Below are 20,352 nucleotides of genomic sequence, written 5' to 3' on the forward strand. Positions count from 1 at the left end.
GGGTGAATAGGAGTTTATGGGTCAGATAACTGAGGAATTTGTTTCACCATGTATCTCTCTGGTATCTGTGGTATGACATGCCAAAGAGGACAGCAAAACTTTAAAAAGAGTCAGTCCCCTGGCCAGGCACGGTGGCTCACGCCTGTAATCCCAGCACTTTGGGAGACCCAGGTGGGTGGAATGCTTGAGGACAAGAATTCGAGACCAGCCTGGCCAAAAGCCCATCTCTACTAAAAATACAAAAATTAACTGGACCTTGTGGTGCACGCCTATAGTCCCGGCTATTCAGGAGGCCGAGGCATGGAATCACTGGAACCCAGGAGGTGGAGGTTGCGCCACTGTACTCCAGCCTCGAGCTGAATGCACCTCCGGCCTCTGTTTTCTGCCCTGCAGAGGCACCTTGGTCACAGCCCTTGTCACAGGGTGTTCAGCTTGAGGCTCCTTTTCTGAACAGTGGGAAGCAGCAGGCCAGGGGAATGAGCCCTTCCCAGATGCTTCCTCTGAGCGGAGTTAAGAGACCAGAGTGTTCCAGGCTGGATTGGAATCTAGATGCTTGGCCCCCACCACCCACTTTGGTCTTCACCAGTGATTGCTCACTGTCACCTCCCGGGCACGCACATCACTTCCTTTCTATGATGAAAGGAGCCCCGAGAGTTCTCTGGGCCAGGCCGCCACAGCCCCTGACGGGGATCTGGGACTTCTAGCTGCCCTCAGTGCCCAACTTGAGCTGCAGAGAGGGATCCGCTCCCCATCCTGCCTACCTTGTCCCGACCCGACCACACCCTGCCTGTTCGGCTCTGTTCTCTTTGTTCTTGTCTGCCTTGTTTCTTGTTCCCTGTTTGTTTGTTCCCTTTGTTCTGTTTATTGTTTTGTTCTTCCTTGTTCTGTTTTCCCTTGTTCTGTTTGCCTTAGCCTCTGTTTTGGTTTTGTCGACCCGCTCCTGTTCGCCATTTCAGCCCAGTCTCCCCTTGTCCTGTTCGCCTAGCTCCCCTTGCCTGGTCTTCCATTTCCATCCGCACCCCTGTTCTGCCTGTTATCTTAGTTCTGTCTCTGCACTACCAGTCTTGTTCGTCTGTTCTAGACCTCGTTCTCTGTTCTGTTTCCATTGGCCCAGCCTTCCCCTGCCCTGCCTGCCCAGCTCCCCCTGCCCTGCCTGCTCGGCCCAGCCTTCCCCTGCCCTGCCTGCTCGGCCCAGCCCCCCCTGCCCTGCCTGCTCGGCCTGGCTCCCCTTCATGTTAGATGAACTGAACCTCCCCATGCCTGCCACAGGCAAACGGTTTGGCAGGAAGGGGACGACCCAGAAGCGAGGCAGAGGGAGGCAGGGGAGCCCGCAGAGGCTGCTTTCTCAGACTGTGGCGTGGGAAGCAGCTCGTGGGCCTGGGGTCTGCTCCTTAGGGCGAGGCTCTCTCAGCAGCATTGCCTTTGGCCACCAGCAGAGAGTCAGAGGCCAGGGGCTCAGAGTGACCTCCATGCAGAGGGAGGGGTAGGGGACCCCGCTCTCCCGTCTGATGATGCAGGTACACGTGTATGCTCACAGGCGCGTGCTGTGGGAGTTACAGCGTGTACTTCAAGGGCTTGCAGGCAGAGTTCTCAGAGCCTCGTGTGTGTCCATTCATTTAACACCCACACGGACACTGGGGGGCATATGGTTATCCTCCCATTTCACAGATGAGCCGACAGACACAGAGAGGAGAGATAACTCATCCACAGTCATGCAACCGGTGATGGCAGGGCAGGGGCTTACAGGGCCTGGGTGCAGAGCCTGCGTGCCTTCCCCCTGGGCTGTGCACCTCTTCTCCCAACCCCATCACCCGCTGGCACTCAGCACAGCATCTTCTGTTCGCCTCTGCTCCCTGCCTCCCCTTCTGTGTCCACCTCTCTCATTTCTCCATCCTCAGCCCAAGGAGCTTGGTCTTTTTTCAGTGGGCAAGGCAGGGAGAGCCTCTGCCTGACCAGCCCCATGCCCAGGAGCACGGAAACCTAGTTACCTCTTGTTTATTGGGAATGGGATGCAGTGGGGCCAGAGAACCAGCCCACAGCCTTCAGTGATGTGCTGGCCCCAGGGCAGGGACCCTTGTACTTGTCCCCCCAACCACCAGCTTCCTCCTCCTGGGACCAGGGTTGCACAGGGATTAAGAGCAGACAGCTAGGTTAGAATCTCACCTCTGCACTCGCTAGGGGGTGGCTCGGGCAAACAGATGACTCTCCCTGGTCTCAGCCTTCACATCTGCAAAGCAGGATAAAGATTGCAACTACTCACAGCCCAGTGCTGTCAGCGCTAAGGTTCCCAGGGCATGAAAAGCAAGGGGAAGTAGGGGCATATGCCTGCTACTGTTATTGTCATTATCATTATTATCATTATTGCCTTCGTGGATTCAGAGTCAGCCATTTGATCATGAAATTTCCACAGTGGATTTCGAAGCCCCTCTGCTGTCCCCTCACCTGCCACTCCCTGGTGTTGGTCTCATTGGCAAACCCAGAGAAGGAAATGAAGGTCCCAGGTGAGCAGGAGTGGAGCTGTGGCTGGTCCCACACAGACCCCAGTCGTAGGCCTGCTTTCTGGGAAAAGGTTGGAGAGGCAGGACCTGTGCAGAAAGGAACCCAGACAAGACCTTCTGGGAGGGACAGAGGGTCTCAGAGGACCCAGGAATCAGGAGCTAGAAGAAGGAGCTCCCTGAGAACACATGCCCTGAAGAAGGACAAATCAGGATTTAGAAAAGCAGCCAGTTACGGTGGCTCACGCCTGTAATCCCAGCACTCTGAGAGGCCAAGGTGGGAGGATCACTTGAGCCCAGGAGCTCCAGACGAGCCTGGACAACAGAGTGAGACCTCCATCTCTACAAAAAAATTTTAAAAATTAGCCGGGCAGGGTGGCACACGCCTGTAGTCCCAGCTACTTGGGAGGCTGAAGCAGGAGGATTGCTTGAGCCAGGGAGGTTGAGGTGGCAGGGAGCCAGGATTGTGCCACTGCATCCTAGCCTGGGCAACAGAATGAGACCCTATCTCAAAAACAGAAAAGAAAGAAAGAAAAAAAAAAAGCAAGAGGGTGCTGAGCAGAGTCCAAGAGGATCTAAAAGATGGCACTGTTACCAGGTAATCGTCCTGGCAAGGATTGTGGTGACGGCTGCCTTCAGAAGCCACCTCAGCAGGAGCTGGCATGAACATAGTATTACCTATAGCAAATGTTTATTGTGCACCTACTGTATACAGGCATGCACATGGTATTACCAATACCAAACGTTTGTTGTGCACCTGCTGTATACAGGCATGAACGTGGTATTACCGATAGCAGATGTTTATTGTGCATCTACTGTATACAGGCATGAACATGGTATTACCAATAGCAGACGTCTATTGTGCACCTACTGTATACAGGCATGAATGTGATATTACCAATATCCGATGTTTATTGTGCACCTACTGTATACAGGCATCAACGTGGTATTACCAATAGCAGATGTTTATTGTGCAGCTACTGTTTAAGGCATGAACATGATATTACCAATAGCAAATGTTTATTTTGCACCTGCTGTATGCAGGCATGAACATGACAAGTAACAGGCATCTATTGTGCACCTACTGTATACAGACATGAATGTGCTATTACCAACAGATGTTTATTGTGCGCCTACTGTATACAGACATGTATGTGATATTACCAGTAGCAGATGTTTATTGTGCACCTACTGTGCACACACACTGCCCTCATCTCTTCACATTTGCTACTTTAATACCAATCCTTTGAGGAGTGATTGTCCCTATTCCCCCCATTTAACACGTGAAAACTAAGACTGAGGTAAAGTCTCAGGCCCAGGGCCACATCATTATGGAAAGGGTAGAGGCAGGGTGCAAACCCAGGAAGTCTAGTCCCAGAGTCCCGGCCCCAGAGCTCATAGGACCAGGCCTTGCCCAGGCTACCCTCCCCATACCACTCAGTACGTGTTCAGAGGAACAAAGGAATGATTCCCACTGTATGCCATTTTCAACAACCCAAGGCCGACCACAGAGAGGAGGTCACAGCTGTCCCTATGAGCTGTGGGTAGAGCGCTGACTATTTCAGTGACCAGCCTAGCATTTCATACCAGTGCTTCTCTGTGTCTTTTAATGATATGTCAAATTTGTTTTTTAAAATTGTTTGGGCAAAAATGGTACATTTTCATGGGGTACATAGTGATGTTTGCATCCATGGGATGTATAGTTATCAGATCGGGGTAATTAATATATCCATCTCGAAGTGTTACATCCAACTCAGATTTGGCAATAAAATTCCCATGGAGAGCACCGTGTCATTTTTTAAGTCGTAGGTGACTAGGGGCATCCCCCAAGTCTGACCGGCAGCTGGGGTGGGGTTGACACTACTGAATAGAAGCCCGTGGCTGTGGCTGCCAGGGTCAGCTCCCTGTGGCCACAGCTGAGCAGCCAGTGCCACTTTTATTGATTGGCTTCATCATGCCCTTCAGGTTCATTTAGAAAAATGAAACTTGGAAAACACTCATTTATTAACAATTAATACTTTAATACTAAGATGTTAATATTAGAAGTAGAGAGAGTCGCTCCTGTAGGTCCGGCAGATCGGTGGAATAGCAACATTCAAACATTATTTTAGTCATTGTTGGGTCCAGCCCCATTTTACAGGTGGGAAGGCTGAGGTCCACAGGGGTCAAGTGACTGACCCAAGGACACATGTTTAGAGCCAGTTTGGCAAAACTGAAGCCACAAGTCCTGGTTGTATTTCACCTCTTCCAAGATCTTGCAGCTGGTTATCAAAAATGATTTGCATTTTGTGTGCAAAATAAATGTCCTCCTGGAACAGGATGACTGGAACCCTCAGGTTCCCTGGCCCACTCAGCTGTGCCCACTCAGTCTGCCGTGGCCCACCCAATTTCTCCATGAGACCCCTGCAGGACTCCACGGGAGCAGGCAACAGGAAGGACCCCAGGCCCTGAGCTACTGGGGGTAGGGGAACGGCACAGGAGGAACAAGGCTGCTGAGAAAGGAGGGGTCTTGGCCTGTCCAGAATGTGGCCGATGACCGGGCATGGTGGCTCACGCCTGTAATCCTAGCACTTAGAGAGGCTGAGTCAGACAGATCACCTGAGGTCAGGAGTCCAACACCAGCCTGGCCAACATGACGAAAGCCTGCCTCTACTAAAAATACAAAAATTATTAAGATGTGATGGTGTGCACCTGTAGTCCCAGCTACTCGGGAGGCTGAAGCAGGAGAATTGCTTGGAGCCCAGATGCGGAGGTTGCAGTGAGCCGAGATCGCACCACTACACTCCAGCTTGGGTGACAGAGCGAGACTCCATCTCAAAAAAATTTGAGAAAAGGAAACAAAAACAAACAAGAAACAGAATGTGGCAAAATTGCAACATCTCTGAAAGCTGTGCCAAATGCACTTTCCCTGTCACATGACTGCAGATGGAAGGGCGACTGGAGGACTCTCCATAAACCCAGCTGAGGAAGTTCACACAGCAGGCCAGGCAGCCAGGCTGAGGGCTGGACAGGGTGATTCCGGATGTAGAGGCCACATTAAAACAGGCCATTTTCATCCCACTACTGTCACCTCCCCAGCCGCCCTTTTTTTTTTTTTTTTTGAAACGGAGTTTCGCTCTGTTGCCCAGGCTAGAGTGCAGTGGCATGATCTCCGCTCACTGCAACCTCTACTTCCTGAGTTCAAGCGATTCTTGTGCCTTGGCCTCTGGAGTAGCTGGGATTACAGGTGTGCACCACCACACCTGGCTAATTTTTGTACTTTTTTAGTAGAGAAGAGGTTTCACCATGTTAGCCAGGCTGGTCTCAAGCTCCTGACCTCAAGTGATCCACCTTCCTCAGACTCCCAAAGTGCTGGGATTACAGACATGAGCCACTGCGCCCAGCCCCCAGCCAGACCTATAAGCCCCTGAAGCCCCCTCCTCTCCCCTCCCTATTCCACTCCCTTTTTTTTTTTTTTTTTTTTTTTTTTTTTTTTTTGAGACGGAGTTTTGCTCTTGTTGCCCAGGCTGGAGTGCAATGGTGCCATCTCGGCTCACCACAACCTCTGCCTCCCAGGTTCAAGCAATTCTTCTGCCTCAGCCTTCCAAGTAGCTGGAATTACAGGCATGTGCCACCACTCCCCACTAATTTTGTATTTGTAGCAGAGACGAGGGTTCTCCATGTTGGTCAGGCTGGTCTCGAACTCCCGACCTCAGGTGATCTGCCTGCCTCGGCCACACTCCCCTCTTATGTCCATGTGATCCCCGAGTGCTGGCAGCCCCACAGAACCTCAGCTCCCAGGCCTGTCATCCAAGGCCCCACGAGGTTTGGCCAAATCCCACCCTTGTCAATTCCCGCCACCTCCAACCCCCTTCCAGTTCCAGACTTCTCAGGGGTCTCCTTTCAGTTCCTTTCCTGCCTCAGCTACCAGCAGGGATTGAGGCCTCTACCACACTGCCTATGGGCTGGCGGAGTTGTTTTACCTCTCTGGGCCTCAATTTGCTCATCTGTGAAATAGGGATAATCGTAGTCCCTGCCTGAGGGGTGGTTGTGAGGTTTAAATAATGCACCTAAAACCCTTAGCACGGTACAGAAAGTTCCATGACAGTTGCTGCTGAGCCCAGCTTTCCTGCTGCTGCGGAATGTGACCCCAAGGAGGTGGGAGTCCAAAACTTGAAAGCACCTACAAGGCCTTCCCACCTGGCCTAGAGCCCTTGGTCTGTTCATGAGTAGTAGTGTGAATCAGTGACTGCAATGAGACAAAAATGATCCTGAGGGTCCTAGTGGGGCTTCCTCCTAATTCAGGGACATTTTATAAGCAGCCTCTTGTGTACCAGCGGGTTCTCAGGGACAACCCTTACCCCGGTGGTCAGTTCTACACTGTAGCAGAAGTTTTCACTATAAGCTCCAGGAGTGCAGGGATTTTTGTCTGGTTTGTACCAGACAAATATCCACAAATTTCGGTTGAATAACAGACCAGTATCAGCTTCAAATAAAGAAAACAGGTTAGAGAGGGCCTGGGGCTTCTTTCTTACGTGGGTGACCAGGGAAGGCTTCTCGGAGGAGGAGACAATTGAGCAGCGATCTGAGTGAAGCGAGCAGGTGCCTGCTGGGAGCCCAGTCCCATGCAGAACGCTCCAGGTGGATTCCCTCATGCAGACCCACCCAAACGCTCCAAAGCATATGTGGTGTTATCCCCTGGGTACAGATGGGGAAACTGAGGCAGGGATGACTCACAACAGTCATTGCAAAGCCAGGATTTGGCCCAGGTTCTCCCTCTGTCTCCAGAACCAAGGCCATAGCTACAGCTCTGTGACAGCCACAGAGAAAAGGCCAAGTTCTCCCTCGGCCTCCCCCTCTTTCACCATCTGGAAGTGAGGCCTTCAGAGACAGGTTTGTCAGACAAGGCAGGATAGTGGCCTCCCTCTGCGGTCCCAGACCACACGGAGACCTTGGATTTGCTTTCAGTTTGGTGAATGGGAAGATGGTGGCTGGGTGGATGGGTAGGGCTCCCTGCTGGGACTGTCCTTCTCAAAAGGACGTCTGTTGTTCTGAAACTTTGCTCCAGCCAACAGAGGTCACAGCCCCGATTCAGCTGTCTGGCCCTTCCCTGCTGGCTCTGCTCTGGGGACTGGCACAGCCGGGGCCTGGCCCTTCCCTGGACAATCACAGAAAACAGCTCATGCAGGAGGGCCAGCCTGGGGAGGGGCTCGGGGCAAGCGGCTGAGGACTGTGCTGCATTCAGGACACAGCAGCTATTTCTCTCAGAGGCTGTGACCCTGTGGGGTGGTGGCCGGACCTTGTGGCAATCCAGACCATTGGGGTCGCTGGTGCCTCCTTCCTGTTGATCCTGTTTCCCTGTGATGAACACAATTTACCAAACAGAACAAAGCCCCAGAACAACTATGGCACCCTAACTTCTGTCGGACTGTGTTAAGTATTTCCCACACGTGCAGTCATTCGGCCTTTAGAGTTCTTTGAAACAAGTAGGATTGACTCCTGCCCCATTTTACATACGGGGGACCCAGACTTGATGAGGTAGAATGACTTACCCAAAGCAGTCATTTGCCCACTTATTCATTCATGCAGCGCAAAGAGGATTTACTCAGCATCTACTGGGTTTGTCTCTGTTCCAATCTTCCAGCTAGTTTGTGGCAGGGCTGGAGTTCGTGCCCACGGCTTTCCCACCACAGAGCCAGAGCTCCTGGACACAGGTCATGGGGCCTCCCCACTTCTTTTTCCATCTAGGGGTTAGGCCCCCTCTAGGCGTCCCTGGGCCAGGAGGAGCCTGGCTGTAACACCCCCTGTGCTCTCTACCTGTCCCACCCACAGGAGAGTGAGGACGCGGTCAAAGCGCTGGCCAAGGAAAAGGACCTGCTGGAGCGTGAGAAGTGGGAGCTGCGGCGCCAAGCCAAGGAGGCCACAGACCACGCCACGGCACTGCGCTCCCAGCTGGACCTCAAGGACAACCGGATGAAGGAGCTGGAGGCCGAGCTGGCCATGGTGAGACCCCTCCCCACCTAGGTGGGCCTGGCATCTGCTAGCAGTGCCATGCTGGGAGCCAGGACGTCTGGCATTGACTCACTTCGGAGACCTAGGGTGGGGTGGGTGGGGCAGAGCCGAACACAAGCAGAGGGGCGGGGCCCGCGGCGGGAGTGGGCTTTCTGCAATGCATTGTAAGTGTCCCTCCAAGACCATGACCCCAGAGCCTGGGCCAGGCTTTATCCACCTGCCTTGGGCCCAGGGAATGTGGAGATGCTGGGAAAACACTCACTTTTCCACACACCCCAACCTACTGTTAGGAAAAAGAAGGCCAGGTGCGATGGCTTATGCCTGTAATCCCAGCAGTTCAGGAGGCCGAGGCGGGCAGATTGTTTTTGAGCCCAGCAGCTTGAGACCAGCCTGGGCAACATGGCAAAACTCCTTCTCTACCAAAAAATTCAGAAAAATTAGCCAGGCATGGTACATGCCTATAGTCCCAACTACTCCAGTGGCTGAGGCAAAAGGATTGCCTGAGCCCAGGAGGTGGAGGCTGCAGTGAGCCACTGCACCCAGCCTGGGCGACAGTGAGACCCTGTCTCCAAAAAAAATTTTTTAAAAAAAAGGAAAGGAGAAAAAATTTTTGTTTAAAATATACATATTTGCTTAGGAAAATATTTGGGGGGAAATACATGGAAATACTAACATTCATTCTCTCAGAGTGGTAGCAACTTTTATTTGTTTGTTTATTGGCCTCTTCTCAAATGTCTGTGCAGCAAAAATGTCTTACTTGGGTCATTAAGGAAACAAGTAATTTTTTCCTAACCCAAACCTTCCAGACACTTTGTGTTCCCAGGAGATGCGTAGCCTTTGTGTGTGGGGACAGAGGGTCCGGGTCGGGAGAGAGCGCCCTGGAGGTCTGTTCTGCCTGCTCCTGTGTGACCTTGGGCTGCTCACTCAACTGTTCTGGGCTTCAGTGCCTTTTACTTGTTACTGCGCTGGGAGTGGGGTCTTTTTTTTGAGACAGAATCTTGCTCTGTCGCCCAGACTAGAGTGCAGTGGCACCATCTCAGTTCACTGTAAACTCCGTCTCCCGGGTTCAAGCAATTCTCCTGCCTCAGCCTCCCAAGTAGCTGGGATTACAGGCACCCGCCACTGCTCCTGGCTAATTTTTGTATTTTTTAGTAGAGATGGGGTTTCACCATCTTGGCCAGATGGGTCTCAAACTCCTGACCTCATGATCCACCTGCCTCAGCCTCCCAAAGTGCTGAGATTACAGGCGTGAGCCACCATACCCGGACTGGGGTCTTAATCCCACCCTACCTTCCCCATAGGGTGGCTGGGCAGTTGCAGGGAGCTTGTGGCTAGAGAGGCCTCCAGAAGCCACCAGGGGCTCAGTGTGACAGAGGCCGGGAGGAGAATGTGGGAGGAGCTCCTGAAGAGTAGGGGCAGGGGGAGGACGTAGCTCTTAGAAGATTTGTTGTCCTGCAGAGAGCTGATGCCAGCTAATACTGTGGTTACAGCCATGTGATCTGGGTTCGAATCCAGCCCCAGGTGCTTCCCAACTGTGTGACTGAGCAGGAGCCTTCACCTCTCTGGACTCCATATCCATCAACTCAAAACAGAGATAATGGCATATAGAGTTGACTCTTAAACAACACAGGGCTTAGGGCTGCTGATCCCCTGTGCAGCTAAATCCGTGTATAACTTCTGACTCCCCTAGATTGTAACTGCTCGTAGTCCACTGTTGACCAGAAGCCTTACTGAGAACAGTCAGTGAGCACATCTTTTGTGTGTTAACTGTCTCGTTTTCTGTATTTGTATTAGTTCATTCCTGCACTGCTATAAAGAAATAGTTGAGGCTGGGTAATTTATAAAGGAAAGAGGTTTAATTGATTCACAATTCTGAACGGTTGTGGACGCCTCAGAAACTCATAATCATGGCGGAAGGCAAAGGAGAAGCAGGTACCTTTACAAGATGGCAGGAGGGAGAATGAGCATGGGAGGAACTACCACACGTTTATGAGCCATCAGATCTCGTTAGAATTCTACCACTATCACGAGAACAGCATGGGGGAAACCAGCCCCATGATCCACTTACCTCCACCTGGTCCCTCCCTTGACACGTGGGGATTACAATTGGAGATGAGATTTGGCTGGGGACCCAGAGCCAACCATGTCAGTATTCTTTGAATAAAGTAAGCTAGAGCAAAGACAGTGTTATTAAGAGAATCAGGCCAGACATATAATCCCAGCACTTTGGGAGACCGAGGAGGGTGGATCACTTCAGGTCAGGAGTTCGAGACCAGCCTGGCTAACATGGTGAAACCCCATCTCTACTAAAAATACAAAAAGTAGCCAGGTGTGGCAGTGGGTGCCTGTAATCCCATTTACTCGGGAGGCTGAGACAGGAGAATCGTTTGAACCTGGGAGGCGGAGGTTGCAGTGAGCCAAGGTCGAGTCGCTGCACTCCAGCCTGGACAACAGAGCAAGACTCCGTCTCAAAAAAACAAAGAGAATCATAAGGAAGAGAAAATATATTTGCTATTCATTAAGTGGAAGAAGAGGATCATAATCAAGGTCTTCATCCTCATTGTCTTCATGCTGAGTGGCTGAGGAGGAGGAGGAGGGAGAGGAAGGATTAGCTTTGCTGTCTCAGGGGTGATGGAGGTGGAAGAAAATCTGCCGATAATTGGACCCATGCACCCATGCAGTTCAAACCCACGTTGTTCAAGAGTTGACTGTGCTTTGTAGGGCTCTTGTGAGGATTTCCAAGAAATAAAGCAGGAGAAGCACTTGGCACTGGGCCCGGATCCCTGGACGTGGTAACCACAGCAGGATGGTTTACTAAGGACCAGGCCCCCAGGGCAGGCTGGGGCCGGATCCCTGGACCTCTCCTAGGTCTCCTTGTCCAATGCTGACCCCTAGTGGTGAGAACTACTGAGCAGGAAGAAGCTGCGGCAGCAGGGACTTCTGGGGTCTGGGGGTTCCCACCAATGGAGTTGATAATACTGGAGGCCCTGCTGCTACGTGCAGCCCAGACAGAAATCTTTGAACTTGCAGGCCAGGAAAAGGCCCCTGTTCTCCCAGGTCTTCCTCATGACTTGTGGACAGACAGATGTGTCTTCCTTCCTTGGAGTCCTGGCCTTAGGCATCCGAGGATGCCCTGGGTCTTTCCAGCCTAGGATCCAGCTCACCCTGGCTTCCCCTCCCATTGTTTCCATTCTGGCCAAGAAAACTCAACTTCTGGCCTCCTTCTGGCAGGCATCAGATGCATCTGCCCGTGTGAATGTTGGCAACTCAGGTTGATGGGTTTATGTTCATGTTAACAGCACAGGCAGTGTCTACCCAGGGCTTGGAGGCAGAGGGAGGGGGCTTCACGAGGAGCTGTGACGGCCCCAGTCTTGTTGGTGTGTCCACCTGATTGCAGCTTCCCTCTATTGCCCGCCATCCCTAGAGTTTCACAGCCAGGCCATGTTGCCTGCAGGCCCAGCACCCCACTGCACGGCTGACCCTTCCTCGGGGGATGCCTTAAGTCCTGTGTTGCAAGCAACAGGAAGCAGCTCTGCTTTGCCCGTGGAAGCATAGAGGGTGGGTTGGAAGGAAGTCAGGGTCCACAGGTGCAGTGGGGAGGTGGAGGGCGCAGCTTAGCAGTGGCAGAAGCCACGGCAGCTGCAGACCGGGTGTGGTGGCTCACGCCTGTAATGTTTTGGCTTTGGGAGGCCAAAGCGGGCAGATCACTTGAGGTCAGGAGTTCGAGACCAGCCTGGCCAACATGGCGAAACCCTGACTCAACTGAAAATACAAAAATTAGCTGGACGTGGTGGTGGGCACCTGGAATCCCAGCTACTCGGGAGGCTGAGGCAGGAGAATCGCTTGAACCCAGAAGGCAGAGGTTGCAGTGAGCCGAGATCGCACCACTGCACTCCAGCCTGGACAACAGAGCAAAACCCCATCTCAAAAAAAAAAAAGCAGCGCCCCAGCTGCAGGGGTGGGGAGCCAGGCCTGGGGGAATGGTGCGCTCAGCAACCCCTGCAGCTGGGGGGATGGACATGTCTCTTTTGTCTTCTGATGAAATCTTACCTCAGTGAGGTCCATGCAGCATGCCCAGTGCCCCATCTTGGGCCGCTTACTTGCCTCTTACCCAGGGGTCCTGGCTGTAGCCCCTGGTGCTGGGCAGTTCCCTCTGTGGCAAAGCTCACACCTGCCGGTGACACAGAGGCCACTGGGAAAGCAGGTATTGGGGAAGGAGCCCAGACTGGTGCCAAGTGAGGGGTGAGCGGCCCGTCAGGATCCAGGCATCGTCCCTCCCACTGTGTCCGGAGGCGCCAACTCCAGGCCGCCCCACACACCCTCTTCACTGCTTCACTCAGGGAAAAACCAGAAAGACATTTGCTTCTGCAGACGTTTCCCAAGAAGCAAAGCCCTCTGCTGGCATTTAGCAATGAACATGGGCACCCTGAGGCCCGCCCAGCCATCCACCCTTGCTGGGAGCATTTCCTGTTAAATCCTGATCCAACCAGGCATTACCACCCACAGGGCAACTTCTCTGTAACCACATTGGCCCCATGGGACCACGTGTGCGTGTGCGCGCGTGTGTGTGTGTGTGTGTATGTGTGTGTCTCAAAAATGTTTATCGACATAGAATGTCAAGGCCCGAGCCCACCTGAGCCTACCGTTGCCCCCACAGGAGCCTCCCCTCCACGGCCAGAGCCTGCATTGATCCTTGGTCGTTGGGCACGGGTGGTTGGCCATGCCGTTCAGTGTTTTCAGCATGTTGATAACATTGGGCAACCGCCGCTTCTGTCTAATTCCAGAACAATTTCATCTCCCCAGAAAGTATCCCGTCTTCAGTGAGGTGTGTATTCTTATGGTTTTGGAGCTCGGGCAGTCCCGTACTCCATGGCCTGACGTCTTTGCTGGGGAGACTTTTGACGGGAGTCCAGCCAGGGCCTGAGGAGGCAGCTCCCTTACTAGCCTTCCCTCAGTCCACAGGCCTTCCCCGCCAACCTCCTTAGTCACATGTGGGGCTGGGAGACAGGGCTGCCTGCTCCTGAGACTATGGGCATCCCCCCGACAACTGGTCCAGTCCCTGGGAGCCCAGCTTACACTGACCTCGCTGCCCACGAGCCTGGCTTCTGCAGTGTGGGAAATGCTCTTCAGTTGACGGTGCTTTCTGTAAATAAGGGCACCAGAGACGTTTGGGGCCACATAACTGGTGGGGCTGCCCTGTGCTCTGCAGCTTCCCTGGCCTCCACCCACCGGATGTCAGCAGCACCCCCCACCCCAGCCCCCAGTGTCACAGCAGTAGACTGTAGACATGGCCAGATGTCCCCCAGAGTGCAGAATCACCCCAGACTGAACGCATCCCTCCATCAAGTAGGACATTTTATGAGAATCAGACATTGCTATCTGTCTGGGCCTGGGCTGTTTGAGTCTAACAGAGTCCCCGTTTGGGTCCTGTTATTTTCTGTCTGTATGACCCTTGACAAGGCACTTAACCTTTCTGAGCCTTAGTTCCCTGCTGTATAAAATCAGAACTACAGTTTCCTCCTGTATAAAATCAGAACTATAGGCCAGGTGCAGTGGCACACGCCTGTAAACCCAGCACTCTGGGGAGGCTGAGGCATGTGGATCACCTGAGGTCAGGAGTTCAAAACCAGCTTGGCCAACATGGTGAAACCCGTCTCTGCTAAAATTACAAAAATTAACCAGGCATGATGGCGGGCATCTGTAATCCCAGCTACTCAGGAGGCTGAGGAAGGAGAATTATTTGAACCCAAGTGGTGGAGGTTGCAGTGAGCTGAGATCAGACAATTGCACTCCAGCCTGGATGGCAGAGTGAGACTCCATCTCAGTAGAATAGAATAGAATAGAATAGAATAGAATAGAATAGAATAGAACAGCCTGGATGGCAGAGTGAGACTCCATCTCAGTGGAATGGAATGGGATGGAATGGAATGGAATGGCTCCATCTCAATAAAATGGAATGGAGTGGAGTGGAGTGGAGTGGAGTGGAGTGGAGTGGAATGGAAGACAGAGTGAGACTCCATCTCAACAGAATGGTATCAGAATAGAACAGAATAGAACAGAATAGAATATGAACAGAACAGAATAGAATAGAATAGAATAGAATAGAATAGAATAGAATAGAATAGAATAGAATAGAATAGAACCGAACCTTCCCCCTAGTGACAGTATAGGGAAATGAGGCAGGGGGTGAATCGGGAAGGCAGCTGCGGCACTCGGTCAGCATTCACAGCTCTGTGCTGAGGTTGCTCTAGAGCCACCCTGTCCTCAGACCCCACTGGGGAGGAGGAGACGTGGATTCTCATGCCTGTTCCACTCATCAGTATTTGACCTCGCACATGTCACCTTTAACCTTTTCCTGCCTCCGTGTCCTCATTTGTAAAAAAGACAGCCACCACAGGCCCAGAGGAGAGGCAGGGACTGTGAGGGATGAGCGGGCAGAGAAGCAGAAAGTGTTGGCCAAGCCTCAGGTTCCTTTTTAATGGCCACACTCTGAGTCCATGCCCCTTGTGCCCGTTCTCAGCTGCAACGAAAGCAGTCTGCCCCAAATGTGCCACCTCCAGGCCCCTGGCCACCGCCTTTTTGGACCATTTGGACCAGCCCTTTCCAAGCCAGTTCCCAGGCTGGATCTGACCCCAGAGTGGTGGGGGGCCTGCCACCCTACATGAGGGCAGGATTGCCCTGAGCCAAGCCTGTCGCTGCCCCCACAGGAGCCTCCCCTCCACAGCCAGAGCCTGCATTGGTCCTTGGTCTTTGGTCCTTGGTCACTTGTCCTTGGTGTTGTGGCCCATATTTGCCTCATCAGCTCACACCCGTACCCCTGAGATCTGTGAAAGAGGATCCCAGCCGGCTTCCCCCCAAGGAGAAGAACTTAGCTGTGCCATAGAGTGTGTATATGAAGCACGGGAAGAAGGTGTCCTTGTGCCCCCTCAGTGCGCATTTGGCACAATGTGCCATCCGCACAGGAGCACCAACGTTCCGGTGCCTGCTCAGAGGCTCCTGCGTCGGGATCCTCCCAGTCTTTACCCCAGAGAAACATTCCCTAGACAAGCACACATCTGCTGAAGGACCCGGTAGAGGATTCGGTTTCTGGGCACGGCGTGCCTGCAGGGCCAGGCTTGCTGTCTTATATGGGAGATGGGATGGGTGCATCGTGGCCTCCGGATCAGCAGATCCTCAGGCCCTCCTGGTCAACAGGAACTGCCATTGGCCCCAGCCAAAAGGTGGGTGAGGGCAGGGCCCTGTGCTGCCATCTCCCCTTCCTGCCTCATGGGTCTCACCACCCAGGCTCAGGGAGTGCACAGGTAATCCTAACTGAGCACATGGCTGCTCTGAGACAGTGGGCCAACCCGGATCCTTGACCGTGGTGTGAATTACTCCTCACATCATCCCATCATCCCTGCTTGTGAAATAGAGACTCTTTAATAACAATCGCTAATATTTATTGGGTATTTTTACCCTGCACCAAGCACTCTCCCTAGCAGCCATGTGAGGGAGGAACTGTCGTTCTCCCCGTTGGACAGATGGAGGTACGAAGGCACGGAGAGGTGTGGAGCCTGCCTTGGGATCCCACAGCTCAGAGTGGCAGAGCCAGAATCAAATCCAGACAGAGCCCAAGCTCCAAAGAACTGTGGCACGGCCTGGCCACCTCGTCGCACAACTCCAGGGGGCGCTGCTTACATAAACATGATCGCTCTTGGTTTCACCGTCTTATATGGTGGGACCCTGAAGTTCAGAATGGTGGAGTAGTTTGCTCAAGGTCACACAGCAAGTTAAGTAGGAGAAATGGAGTTTCAACCCAGTTCTGTCTGACCTTTATGACATGGACACATTTGTGTCAAGTTAACAATTCCCAGGAGCTTGATGTTCCGGGTTCCCAGTGCTTGGAAGAGGGTGGAGGCTCAGAGAGGAGAAGAGTCAGAGCCCAAGGGGAGTTCCCAGCATTAAATTGCATTTAGTGGAAGAGATTAGTCAGAGAAATGTGTCAATTGCCACAGGAGAGGATCTAATGTGTGTGTGTATATGTGTGTGTGTGTGTGTGTGTGTTAGTCTCTTCTCAGGCTGCTGATAAAGACGTACCCGAGGGCCGGGCGCGGTGGCTCACGCCTGTAATCCCAGCACTTTGGGAGGCCAAGGCAGGCAGATCACGAGGTCAGGAGATCGAGACCATCCTGACTAACACGGTGAAACCCCATCTCTACTAAAAATACAAAAAATTAGCCGGGCGTGGTGGCGGATGCCTGTAGTCCCAGCTACTCGGGAGGTTGAGGCAGGAGAATGGCATGAACCAGGGAGGCGGAGCTTGCAGTGAGCTAAAATCGCGCCACTGCACTCCAGCCTGGGCGACAGAGCGAGACTCCGCCTCAAAAAAAAAAAAAAAAAAAAAGACATGCCTGAGACTGGGTACTTTATAAAGAAAGGGAGGCTTAATGGACTCACAGTTCCACATGGCTGGGGAGGCCTCACAATCATGGTGGAAGGTGAAGGAGGAGCAAAGGCATATCTCACATGGCAGCAGGCAAGAGAGCTTGAGCAGGGGAACTGCCCTTTATAAAACCATAAGATCTCTGGAGACTTATTCACTATCATGAGAACAGCATGGGAAAAACCCACCCCCATGATTCAATTACCTCCCACCAGGTCCCTCCCATGACACATGGGGATTATGGGAGCTACAATTCAAGATGAGATTTGGGTGGGGACACAGCCAAACCATATTGGTGCATACACATGTGTATATGTGTGTGTGTGCATGTGTGTATTTTGTGTGTATGTGTGTGCGTGTGTGTGTGTGTGTATACGTGTGTATGTGCCTATGTATGGGTACGTGGGTGTGCAAGCAGGTGCTTGTATTTTAGATGAAACTTCACATGCGTCATCTGCCGTTCCTCTCCATTATAGCTCTGCCTTGGAAGTTTACAATCCTGAATGGGCAGAGTGGATAGTTTGAGAGATCCCCGTGCTTTAGAATTCACAGGTACAGCCACCCGATTCTGAAGGACCAACCGTAGGGGACCTCCCAATTGTCAGGTAGCAAGGATGTCAAGCTGCCTACTGAGATGGAAGATGCCACTCCCAGGCCCAGACAGAGATGAGGCCCTGCCTGGGAGGGAAGCGGATGGGTTCAGAGAGCCACCCCACCTAGGCCTCTTCCTCACTCCCTCCCATGCTCCCTCCAAGGGCTGCCTGTTTCAGGGGCTGGCTTGTGCAATCCTGTGCTTCCTATGCATGCGGCTGGGAGTGTTTGCAGGACGGGAGAGCTGAGGGTTCGTTGCCGCATGACGGCAGACCAGCCTGGGTGCTCACTTCTCCCGAGTCATACCTTTCTGGGCAGCCAGATGGACTGGGCAGGAGGAAGCAAGGGAGTGGGGCATCCCCCTAAGACTGCAAGTGTAGCAGTGTGGAGGGCCAGGAGGCTGTGTGCACGCACACCTGGAGGGAAGGCAGGTGCAGCCACTGACTCATCTGGTGGGTGTGGTGGTTCAGGAAGTGTGGGTCTCCATGATCCTGGGCCTGCTGATAAAGACATACCCGAGGGCCGGGTGCGGTGGTTCACACCTGTAATCCCAGCACTTTGGGAGGCCAAGGCAGGCGGATCATGAGGTCAGGAGATTGAGACCATTCTGGCTAATACAGTGAAACCCCCTCTCTACTAAAAATACAAAAAATTAGCCAGGCGTGGTGGTGGGCACCTGTAGTCCCAGCTACTCGAGAGGCTGAGGCAAGAGAATGTACAGAGGCTCGAGACACACCCAGCTTCACTCCTTCCTTAAACAGAAAAGTTACCCCATTGTTCTTGCAGTAGGACCACAGAGCTGTTCCCTGGGCCATCAACACAACAAAGGCTCTATGAAGCAGGGATCTGCTTCCATTTATCCTGCAGGTTCTTCCGGCATGTATCCTGGATGTGCCCAGCCCCAGACCAGGTGCTGGGGGCTCTGGTGAGCACAGGACCGGCCCACGTCATTTGTGCTGGTTGTTTTCTTGCCCCGCAGGAACATGGGCTTAGGGGAAACCACACTCGGCTCCCAGTCAGGCGCCAGGCTTTGGTACCCAGGTTGCATGTTGCACCCACTGGAGAAGTCCCTGAACCTCTCTGAGTTTTGGTTTCTTACCTGTTGAGCTCAGATAATCCCTAACTCCCTCCCCACAACCCAACACTGCACAGATAATCCCTAACTCCCTGCCCGCAACCCAGCACTGCACAGATAATCCCTAACTCCCTACCCGCAACCCAGCACTGCACAGATAATCCCTAACTCCCTGCCTGCAACCCAGCACTGTTGCATGGAGCGCGTGAGGGTGGCAGAGCACAGGGGGTTTTCTCGGCCAGAGCAGGGGCAAGCTATGTTTGGGAAGCAAGGCTGGCACCCTCAGCTGAGCCTCTGTGGCATGGATTTCTATTCCCTGGGAGCTGGCAGTGGGACGGAAGTGATTTCACAGACTTCTAGGGTGTCCGAGCTGGAAGGAGCCCTGAGGATCACTTGGTCCAGGCTTTTCACTATACAGATGGGGAAACTGAGGCTCAGAGGAGGGAGTGACTTGTCTAAAATAACACAGCTGGTCGATGTGATGAGGGTGCATCAGGCATTAGGCCGAGGACTGTCCGTTTCTTGGTGGGACCCTGTCTCAAGAACCTCTGCTCTGCCAGGAAGAACTCCAGGCCTGGGGCAAGGTTGGAAAGGTTGTGGAGCGATGAAATGGATTTTTTTTTTTTAAATCTGTGTTCAGATGAGAGGCAAAGCCAGCACTCACAGTGGCTCTGCCATCTATAGCTACTCCCAAAACGTCAGTGTTCACCCAAAACCTCAGTGCGGGGGACCTCTGGGTCTCTCCCTGTCTCCTCTGCCCTGTGATGAGCCTGCGGAGCCAATCCAAAGTAGAAAATGACTGTGATGAAAAGAAGGTGCATTAACACTTTGGGAGGCCGAGACGGGTGGATCACTTGAGGTCAGGAGTTTGAGATCAGCCTGGCCAACATGGTGCAACCCTGTCTCTACCAAAAATACAAAAAATTAGCCAGGCGTGGTGGCAGGCACCTGTAATCCCAGCTACTCAGGAGACTGAGGCAGGAGAATTGCTTGAGCCTGGGAGGCAGAGGTGGCAATAAACCGAGATCGTGCCACTGCACTCCAGCCTGGGCAATAGAGCGAGACTCCATCTCAAAAAAAAAAAAAAAGAAGAAGAAGAAAAGAAAAAAAAAAGAATATGCATTAACACATTTCTAATACTGCGCTTTTTCTCCCCAAAAGAATTTGAGATCACTTCTAATAAAACCCCACATATTCTAGGGGAAGATAACACAGCTGAAAGAGGTCTCAGACGGGGCAGAGAAAGGAAGACCTGTGTGACCAGTCAAGGTGGCCTCCCGGCCCCAGCTCAGCCCCACACTTGTCCCTGGGCTCCCTCCTGTCTTACATGTTCTTGGCGTGGGCTTCTGAGAGCTGGGCTTAGGATCTGCCCTCTCCCCAGCCTGCATTCAAGCAGGAGCTGGTCATGTAGGCTGATCGTGCACCTGCCCATCTCCTTGTTAGTTCTGCAGAAGGTGCACATGGCTCTTCTCTGGCAAAACCTTGTGAAAGGGAGATGAAGCAGCCTTCAATCTTGCAAGGAGTTAAACTAATGGGAGCCAAAACACCTTTTTCTTACAGTCAGACTTGAATCCTGGCTAGTCCTTGGAGAATCCAAAAGAATGGGTGATAAGAGTGTTCCTGGGGCCGGGCGCGGTGGCTCACGCCTGTAATCCCAGCACTTTGGGAGGCCGAGGCAGGTGGATCACTTGAGGTCAGCAGTTCGAGACCAGCCTGGCCAACATGGTGAAACCCCATCTCTACTAAAAATACAAAAATTAGCCAGGTATAGTAGCACA

At 52.7% G+C, this 20,352-nt stretch overlaps 1 protein-coding gene across 6 annotated transcripts in view; it reads left to right on the forward strand.

Annotated features, from left to right (window-relative positions):
* KAZN (kazrin, periplakin interacting protein) overlaps nucleotides 1–20,352 on the forward strand; it is a 1,237,957-nt gene that overhangs the window by 1,155,192 nt on the left and 62,413 nt on the right. For all 6 annotated transcript variants that reach the window (XM_003891151.5, XM_031669652.1, XM_009198556.2 and 3 more), the window contains one exon: nucleotides 8,307–8,477. In XM_003891151.5, the coding sequence (XP_003891200.2) occupies nucleotides 8,307–8,477 (171 nt within the window). The remainder of the gene's footprint in view (nucleotides 1–8,306; nucleotides 8,478–20,352) is intronic.

The sequence above is a fragment of the Papio anubis genome, chromosome 1 (genome assembly GCF_008728515.1).
Source record: "Papio anubis isolate 15944 chromosome 1, Panubis1.0, whole genome shotgun sequence".
Taxonomy (NCBI): domain Eukaryota; kingdom Metazoa; phylum Chordata; class Mammalia; order Primates; family Cercopithecidae; genus Papio; species Papio anubis.